Below are 10,666 nucleotides of genomic sequence, written 5' to 3'. Positions count from 1 at the left end.
TATATATACAGTGTACGATAACAGGAATAATTTCTAAATACCATGCTTTAAACTTATTCTACCTCGTAATTTCATATCCGTAAAATTTCGTGAAATTTCACGGATAATAAAATATATAAACGAGCTCCATAGTAAGTAAAATGAAAAAAAAAAGAAGAAGAAGAAATTTAATTGACAGAGAATTTAGAATAAAGTGAAAATACAAAAATTAAATAAAATAGGTCCAACAAAATAATAAGATAAATATAAAATATCTATGAATGATAAAAAATATAATATACATAAAATAATTTACTGAGATAAATTGCTTAGGTTTGAGAAAAATTTCTCTCTGTAGAAAGAATCGTGACCCATATTGTAACCAAGTGAAGATCGAGGAACAAGCAAAAAAGGATCTATTTTTAAATTAGATTTTTAAAAAGTTTTTTCTCTTTCTCTGCAAGTTATTTTTTATTTATATAATTAACAAAATTATCCTGTCATAGAGATTATCATCGTATAAAGTTATTAAATGCTCTCTTATTTATTGACACGAACCTCATTATTAATTACAGATACAATCATAATTCTGTACTGAGTTTGCGTTACACATCCGATCCCTCGGATTACAAACGATCGATTTCATGTGTATCGTGCGTTATTTTCATAAAGGATGAGCGTTTCGATGGGGGAAGAGGGTGGTTGGATTATGATAACGCGGTATAATATCTACAATGGGATAGGATTTATCCACGCCTGTGTATGTAGAATTTCTTTGTCAGAGTATCCGATTAATCTCGAATTCGATTCTATTTCTCGATGCCTGTTCAATGTTATAACACTAAACATTAACATTAATTGTACAATTCAACGAAGAATTGGTAGAATATTTTTTTGTTCAAACTTGGAAGCGACTTCAACCCTTCACTATTTATATTAATTTTCTTCTATCTTTTGCTTTTCTGTACACACTTCTATTCAGAATTCTTATAAATTAAAAAATATAAGATTCTCAAACTCATTTGAAGATCATAATGAAAATTTAAGATTACATTCGAAGCTCAAGTTTCTATATCTGTAATATTCTAAATCCAATAAAACAAAATTAAAAAATTAATATATCTTCAATCAAATTTACAAATTATTAATTTTTACAAAAAAAATTTCATTCAAAATTGGAAATCCAATTTACTATCAATTTCAAATCGAAGAAAATAAAAATTTAATGCAAAAAAAAAAAAAATCTACGCCAAATTTCGAAATAAATAAAATATTCTAAAAACTTTCGAAAACATGAACACACGTGTACTCGTATCATATTTTGGCGTTGTTGCCTTCGAAGCCCGCATCATCCCTTTCACCACCACCTCCCCTCCTTCCCCCGCCATTGACACAGCGAACATTCCTCGGCGGAATATCACCATATCCGTGAAAGCCCCCCAAGATCACAGCGATTTTACGTGGATAAATTTCTATCACCGTTGCTCCACGCACAACGCAGCCTTCTCGTTTTCTCTCGTATCGGAGTTATATAATAGGCCGTTTTAATCCGCGCGTTCGATCGGCGGGATGAAAGCAAATATTTTCATTGTTCCGGAAACAATATCGGCGATGAAAATCATGCGCGAATAACGAGATAGATTGGACGCGGTTTGGGAGGGAAAAAAGAAGAAAAATAAAAAATCGCGTATAAACAATGCGATACACATAGTCAGATCTTCCCCCCCTTCTTTTTAATTTATATATATATATGGATTTGATGCGTCGAGAAAAATGATATTCTTCTGGTTGGAGGATATTTGAGCTTCGAATAAATTGTATAAATATTGTGGGTGTCAAGAATTTTTTATTTTGTGAAATTATTAGCTATATAAAGGGAGAAGTAATTTAAACATATGGAGGAATATATTTTGAGTATATTGATTTTGTTTTATCAATTATTTCTATTCGTTAAATGAAATTCGATTTTAATTTCACATAGGAAGAATAATTTGTAAAAAATTGTTCTCGTAAATTTGATTTTCTATTTAAATTTTCAACGTGTAATTATATTTCGCGGAATATACAGGTGATCTGTAAATTCTGCAATTGCATTACGAGACTTCAAAATTAATTCCATCTTGTGTATTCGTAGTGATTTTAAATATTAAAATAATTCGTTTTGGAAAATAATTATTCGGAATACGGAATGATACTCTGATTATTATTATTATTTTTAAAAATTATCCATCATCCATTTATTCATTCGCTTTATCAATGGCGCATGAATTTCGTTCGACGAACTTCAAAATTGCTCGAGCTTCAAAAAATCGAGGTGAATCGTCCAATTAGTCGACGAGAAGTGTAGCTGAGGAATATTCAGTGAATTTTTCCTACGGAATTTTCTTTCTCTATTTTCTCTCTCTTTTTCTTTTCGTATATACGATATATATTTACTTCGTGTCATTGTTGTTATTCTTCAGAAAATAAATGAAAAATCTGAAATTCTAATTAATGTTTTAACATAATGTTATTAACACATTAAAATTATATATTTATACATGCAAATAATAAATACATAAAAAATAGCATTAAAGCGATATTATAAGAATAATTAAATGTAATTATGTTTTTATCTGAATAAAAATCAATTTTTCTAAAATTTTTAATAATACAATAACGTTAAAATTATATATTTAATTTGTTTGATAGTTCTGGTATTAATATAACTAGTCTCTGAGCTTTTTGCATGTTTTTATTGAGATATGTCTAGAAATTTAGAAAAATCACGTGTTACTTCTTCTATATTTTAATCCTTAAATATCTTTGGGTGAAATTTCACTCTGCTATCTTTATGTAATTTTCTTTGATGATAGGTTTTAAGTAAATTAAATAATCATTCGAAAAAAACTATTATAATTTAAACTGAGATAAAGTTAAAATTTTCTCCACATTTATAAAACTTACAACGAAAGGCTGCAATGTATTATTTTAATATATTATCCTTGATAAACGTTTTTTTATACGGTTAAACGGTTTTTTAAAATAAATTCGTTAAACAAATGTATGCAACACGCGATGAATAAAAATGAATTAAAACAAGAAAACAAAATAAAGCGAAAGATATAATAATTGAAAACAAAAACAAGAGAGACCAAAATTATTTATCGATGATACCAGATATTATTTGCAATAATTGAATTGTTTTCTCGGTGGACAGATTTCCATGGTGAAAGATATTAAAGCCATGGAGGGCGGGCAGAGAGAAAAGCGTTTTCGCGCGGTAATTATGCGAATCCGTTTGTGTTGATCCTGAGAACCGAACAGATGCTCACTCTCGGCGATTTAGTATTAAAACAATTCACCTCGCTGCCGGCGATGCTTGCTCGCTAAACTTTCAGTAATTCATCTCTCAATATTGTTGTTGCGATATTTCCACGCTCGACCAATCTCTAAAAAAAAGAGCTGAAATATCGTTTCAAAACGAATAGGGGATGATGAGGAGGAAGGGAGGAAGGGAAATCATTTTTTATGAACGTTAGAATTGCAGAGTGTGAGATAATTAACTTCGAAAAATCGAAAAGGAGCTTTCTAATTTTGGATATTGATTTTTGATCGAGAGAAAAAAAAAACAATTATAAAAGAAACTCGAAATAAGAGTACATTGATTACTTGTGATAATAGTTACATGCAACAACTGTGCAAAAGGAATACATTATACATATTTCTTGATGAAAAACTTTAACGACGTGTCAATCGTGGAATGCGAAATTACGAGAACTAACCTAAAAAAAATCGCATCACAATTAGTTTTTAAAAAGTCTTATTATATATTTTATTCGTGCTAAAATTTTCCATCTTATAATCCTCATCTATTTACCTAATCTCTCGAGTTCGTTGAGATATTACTAATTCGTTCGGAAGCCAAAACTTCCGTCTAACTTTCAAACGAATCGCGAACACCCGCCGTTTCTAATTCCAACAATTTGGCACGGCAGCCAGTCGCTAATTCCTGAAAACTGGATCGCTCGTGCTGCCAATAGCATCGTTCGTTAATTACATTGCTCGATTCGCTCGTTCTTTCTTAGCGCATGTCCAATCTCGCGGAACATCCGCTCTTTTGGAGAAAGATGGCGTCCTCCAGATGTCGCTTTATCGAATGGCGCGCATGCGCGATATCGTGTCTTCAAAAGAAAAAGTAGGATATCGAGAAAAGTTTTTATGGTAAAGGGATATTTATATAAATTGATACTTTTTTTTTTTTTTTACTAGAATAATGGGATAATAAGGATTGCAATATGTATCTGAATTTTTAAATTGTATGTAAGTTTAAAGTTTTGAAATTTTTAAGATGCAGTTAGTTTGGAAAACTTCTACTTTTTATGGTAGGAACTATATATATGTGTTATCTTGCAGATTTTATACTATAATAATATTCAATGTTTGTTTGGAATCAATTTTTCATGTATTTTTACATTCTTTGTTAAGAATTTATTAAATTTGTTTCAAATTATAGGAATAGGATGATTAAAATTCAATTTGAATTTTATAAAAGTTTTAATGTGTACAATATGTAATACATATATTACAAATGTTTTTTATTATTGATCATTGATACAATTCATTTTATTAATATAGAAATTAAGGAAAATATTTTCAAATTAATAAATAATTGTAGTGATTTATCTGTAAGGTTGTCGCGTGAAGAAATAAATATTCTATTATAATGATCTTTAATTTATCAATTTTTATTATATTTCGTTATTAATTAATTAATAAAATTAATTCTTGATTGTGTGACATTTATTATTTAATTTTCCGTAATATTAGTTAGAATTTATAATTTATTAAAACTTTCTAAAATAATATTTTACGACAAAGTTAGTTTATCTAGTGATGATATAAAAGTTTTATTTAGTGCAGTGTTTAAATTGCAATCTGTTTGAGAAACATAATTCAGTATATGATAACTTTTTCTCCTAATTTCGTTAAAATAAAATATTAAATATCATATAATAATTTCACGATAAACAGAGAAATCTCTAGAATAAATAATATATAAAAATATGAATTCTTATATTATTTATATTTTTGTCATGTTTTCATATATTTTTAGAAAAAAACTTTTACGTTATAAATTAATTTTCATTTATTCACGAACTTTCAAAGATTTTTTCAATTATCATGATATATTTTATAATATAGTAAATTCATAAATTGGTGGATAATAAACAAGCTGACAAGCAACCAACTAACTGTACATATTTGAGTTCTTTCATCTTAGAGGCTGAAAGAGCAAAGGCAGACCTTTCCTGCACCCACTCTTAGCACAAAGAAAATTACTTTCATCGTTCTCAAAAGCGAGAAGCAGACAAGCCGTGCAACGAAGTGGATAATTCCATCATGGTCCACCTTGAAGAGGTACCGGAAGCTATCCTCAAGACGTCGATGGCAGGTTCATCCGGTGAGTAACAATATTTTATGGCTTACCAAACGAATTTCAATGCGATATACTTGCTTTTCATATTTGCATGTTGCTCTTCACGCTTGCGAAATATCTATACTACGATTATTAAAAAATCGAAGAGATTGGTGATTTTTATGTTTAATTGAAAAATCTAGAAAGATCTTTCAATTGGAACGTATCGACAATTATTGAAAATTTGATAATAGGGATATTCAATTATTCACAAATTTTGATTCAATTTACGCACTTTTTCCAATTATATATAAAAATTATTATTTATCTTAAAATTATTATTTTAAAATATATTAAATATATTTTAATTATATATATAAAAAAAAATATAATTAAATATAAATAATATAAAATATTATTTTAAAAATATCTTAAAATTATTATTTTCTAAAACAAAATTTCAAAATAAAGAATTATTTTAATTATTTAATTATTTTTGACAAAATCATCCAATTTATAAATAAAATATAATGTTCCAAAATTTAATAAAACTGCAAATTTAAAATTCCAAAAGCAAAAAGATCAATTGCAAAATTGCCAAACTCCAAATTATCAAATAAAATAATCTTTTCTCGTTACTCCATCCTTCCAAATCATCTTTGTACGAAGTATTTCCTTTCAAATCGCAAACGAAACGTCGAAAATTCGCCTCCCTTTACCGATTTGTGCACGAGATTCACGAATTCTCACTATCGAAACGTCGATTTTTCCAAACACCAGTTTCCTCTCGCGGAATATTAAAGTCATCGGCATGCAGTGTCCTGCAAGATACGCGGCTGCACTCGAATAACTTCGCCAATTAAAATCTGGGTCGTTGAACGTTTTCCACTGTCCTGGCCAAGCGCGACCCATAAACCACTCGTAACTATCTTTTCGTTCCAGTTTGGACATTATCTTATTTCGTTGCGAAGAATCTGGTTTAATCATAACAGGTATTTGCATCGTAATTGATTGTCGTTAAAGTTTTTAATTCCAAGTGGAGGAATTGATAACTTGTAAAATTGAAAATCAATACTTAATTTTTATTACGTAAATTTTAATTATTTATTAACTTGTATTTTTCGTTTCTTTATTTATTTATCTATTTATTATATATATATATATTTTTGATTTTATAGGAGGATATATAATTTGATTACTTCATAATAACTTGCTTTTTTGGAAAATTTCTTTTTACAAGTTTGTTTTAATATCGAAAAATTTTTCAATATTGATCTTACTATTTTTAAATATTTTTAAATTTTTAGGAAAATCTATAGAGAATAATTTTGCCTTATGTGGATTTTCAGATCCTAAAGGTTAAATAAATATAGATTCATGAAATTTCAATGTAGTATTTTAAAAAATTCACTAGTATATTTTTCGATATATACATATAGTATATATATATATTTTTTTTTAAATTGGAAAAGGTATGAGATATCGAAATCGAAATTATTTTTTTTTTTCATATATGTTGTACGTATAAATTCTTGATATAGAAAGTGTTTGGTAAGATTAAGGGATGTAGGAGGAAGATGGCGTCTTGTCGGTGAGAGGCTTTAGAATTCGAGAACTAAGTGACCCTTTATCCACGGATATCATGTAAATTTATTCTGCGAATTTAAATCGACTTTGTTTCCGACGTATATTTTATTCACCTGGAATATTGTCATATCTTTTTCCTACTTTATTTTTATTCTTATAGTTATTTCAAATAATTCTTTACCTGTGGAATCCTTCTTGAAATTACTTTTTGTTTTTTCATTTTCATATGATATAAATCATCAGATCAATCAAAAGAAAGAAATCAAATATGCCATTTAATTAGAATTAAATTATCGAGTATTAATTCCATTAAAAATATCAAGATATTTTAAGAATTTAAAAATTCTTTTTTTTTAAATTGGAAAGGAGAAAATAGATTTTATAAAGTGAATATCTGTCAAATAATATATGAATTTTAATTTCTTTCGAATTCATTGGAGTAATTATGAGTGTTCAAACCACTGTTTAATAAGATTTAATGCACTCGTAGACGCTTAACACCTTGTAATGAAGCTTTTTTTCTCGAGTGATTCTGGTCTGGGATCAGGGAAAGCTCATTTCTTATCGCGTTTCAACGATCGTGATAACTTTCTCGCTAAAACTTATCGCCGAAGTTTCGAGCAACGAGTTTCAAAGTTTCAAAACGTATGCTTGTAAAATTAATCATTATGGATCTCGAAGATTGCTAATAAACTTACAGTTGAATTTATAATATTACTCTGCAACAAAGATAGCTCGCCATTATTTTAAAAAAATTATTGATAAATTTTTTTTTTATATCGTAAACGAAAGAAAAAAAATTTCCGTTCTAACTTTAAAACATAAAAAAAAAAAAATTTTGTGATGAAAAAAATTATCTGAAATTAATTATAACACTTAATTTTTATAGGAAAGATTTTCAAATGTTTTACGAAAAGTATCGAAAAATATTTTCCAAACTTTATGTAAAATATTTTCAAAAATCTCATAAATAACTTTCTCACTTTTTCAATTTCAATCTCCAATAAAAAAATCTTCAATACAAAACATTTTCCTCAAAAATCACGTTGAGGTTAACTCTCTAGGGTTTTCAATTTCATGTTCTTTAATTAAAAGTATAAAAATATCCCCCAGATACTAGTTCGAAACGAAAAAATTTCTAAAACTAACATTCATAAGGATGATAAACGCACGGAATCGCAAACGGTTTGAAACACATTCTAAATTCATGAAATAAAGATACGAAAGAAATATTCAAAGTGCACAAAGTGGAAACGTTCAAAGGGAGGTTTTTCATAAAATATTCAATAGGTTAAGTGGTAGCGGTAGCAAAGAGAAATAACAATTTCTAACCGTCTATCAGAGACGATGGGGGAACGTTGGTGGAATTGTTAGTTGTTTCACTAGGTAGATGTGTAGGAGATATGGCCCTCTTGTTTTCGAGAGACACATTTGGTTATTAAACGACCGGAACCGTCGTTTTCAAACGTCGACAACAACAGTGGCGTTGCATTGTCCCTAGCATTGCACACAGGCGCATCGTGATTTAAGTTCGGTCGTAATTCGGTTGCTTTTCCGATGCTTCGTTCAAAACTTTCCGGGTCGTACCCGGTTGGAATTCTGTTCGTGAAATGAAAGAGCTTTTTACGTTTCTGCCTTTCCCCAGACATGAATTGAACCATTGTATTTCGATTTTGTAAGGATTTCAGTTTTCTTCCATTCTTTGCTCCCTCTTTCGAAAGAATCGAGACGTGGAGAGTGGAAGAGAGGAATCTGAGATTTCTGAACTTTCTTTTGAATCCGTCCTGTTCGAGGAATGTATAATTTTAAATCTGCGTCGTTTTAAAAATATATAGGTTATGTTTAGATTTAAAGTTAGATTATAGGTTAAATTTAATTATATTTGACAACTTATTTTATTTATCTTTTTTACAAGTTCATGTAAATATTATTAGGTTATTATATAATTTGTAGGTTATGTTTGATGATGTATTATAATGAATTGAAATATTTCAGTTTATTTTCTCTTTTTCAGATTGATGTAATGTAATTTATAATATCAATTTTAAATCGTTTGATAAATTTTTAGGTTAGGTTTAATTATGCTTGACAATTTATTTTATTTATCTTTCTTTTCGAGTTTTATTTCATAGACTGAAATATTTTAGATATTGTAGGAGTATATAACGAAATTTCTGCATCCGTGTTGATTGGAGACTTCACAGTATTGGTTTGATCCATTTCTATTTGTATTAAGAACTACCTACAACCCGTAACTTTTGAAATTATCCATGAATATTCTATAGAAACTCAAACGACCGAACTTTAAATCAACTATATGAGTAAAACTTGTACAAACACGAAATTATCATAAAATATGTTTAAATGAATGAAGCCTTAAATGAAACGAACCAGTTATTATTTTATAAACAGTTGTACACTTAATCAACGAAATAATAATATTAGTTTAACCTCCGTCAATTTAACAAACATTCAAATAAACTAATCGAGAACAAACGTCCAAATTCTCCAAAATTGTTCCTTCCAGCCACGACACATTTCTATAATACAATTATCGATTTTATAATACAAATCGTGGGCCAGATTAGAAGTTAGTGGATGCTCGTTAATGGAACGATCGAACAATTTACGAATAATTTCATTTTAATCGAACGATTCTTTATTTAAAACACACTCTCCCACTTTGACCCACCTCTCGAAATTACCAGTTTGAAATCTCGGTCCAACGCCTCGATTTCTCGAGTGTTTATCGATTCGAAGAACACGAGAGAGATAGATAGATAGATAGATAGATAGGTAGATAAATAGATAGACAGATAGACAGATAGATAGATGGATAGATAAAGAGAGAGAGAGAGAGAGAGAGAGAGAGAGAGAGAGAGATCATGCGAATATTGGGATTTAAATAGCGATGATGCACCTTGGAATGCCGCAGAGACGACACCAATGAGCTCTGCCAACGTCGAGGTTGTTCACCTATCGCGGATATTTGAATTGTTCTCTCATCGATCAGAAATTTGGCAGCTGGATTTGACAGTTGAGTTATGTTTCGATGAGAATGGAAGCAAGTTTGATCATTTGTTCGATGAAAGAGCTCGAATTTTAACGTAAAAAGTTGAAACCTTACGTGTAGAGACGATCATTGCTCGACGGGTTTCTCGATGACAGGCAGCTAACTTTTACATTTTTGTGCCTTATAATATAATGATTAAATTTCAAGATTCGATTTACATATGATTGTGATTATATGGATTATTTCTTCCAATGAGAAATTTAACTAAGTTTCGAAGATTTCTTCGATGAAAAAGCTCGGATTTTAATAGAAAGATTGTTGCTCGGCGGGTTGCTCGACGACAGGCAGCTAACTTTCGCATCTCTGTTTTTCACGATTTTCCATATATTAATTTGATCTAATTTGATGGATATGCATGTGATTTGAATTTTGACAAGTGTGAAACGTTTGGATTCAAAGGGATTGTGTATTTTGAAAAAATTTCAACGAGATGAAAGATAAATCTTAACTTTTTTCATCCTCACTCGTTATAATTTCACGTAATTTAACTTAATTTAAATTGCAAATGAAGAATCTTTTCGATGCATTACTTCAAAAAATTTATAATTTTGCGGTTATATTATTATCTCTCTTAGAATATGAATATTTTATCTAAGAGAGATTCGATTTACGACCATAAGAGATTATTC

General features: G+C 29.0%; 1 protein-coding gene across 2 annotated transcripts in view; it reads left to right on the top strand.

Moving 5' to 3' along the window:
* The window catches only part of LOC116186771, a 130,887-nt gene that overhangs the window by 10,300 nt on the left and 109,921 nt on the right, over window positions 1-10,666 (top strand). The window contains exon 2 of one of the 2 annotated variants that reach the window (XM_031515066.1): window positions 5,243-5,422. In XM_031515066.1, coding sequence (XP_031370926.1) covers window positions 5,243-5,422 — 180 coding nt within the window. Of the gene's footprint in view, window positions 1-5,242; window positions 5,580-10,666 lie in introns of those variants that run through there. The other variant, XM_031515065.1, reaches the window with a different exon arrangement.

The sequence above is a fragment of the Apis dorsata genome, unplaced genomic scaffold, assembly GCF_000469605.1.
Source record: "Apis dorsata unplaced genomic scaffold, Apis dorsata 1.3 scaffold_52, whole genome shotgun sequence".
In the NCBI taxonomy this organism is placed as follows: Eukaryota; Metazoa; Arthropoda; class Insecta; order Hymenoptera; family Apidae; genus Apis; species Apis dorsata.
Note: the sequence above shows the minus strand (reverse complement) of the source record. Positions and strands in the feature narration are given on the sequence as shown.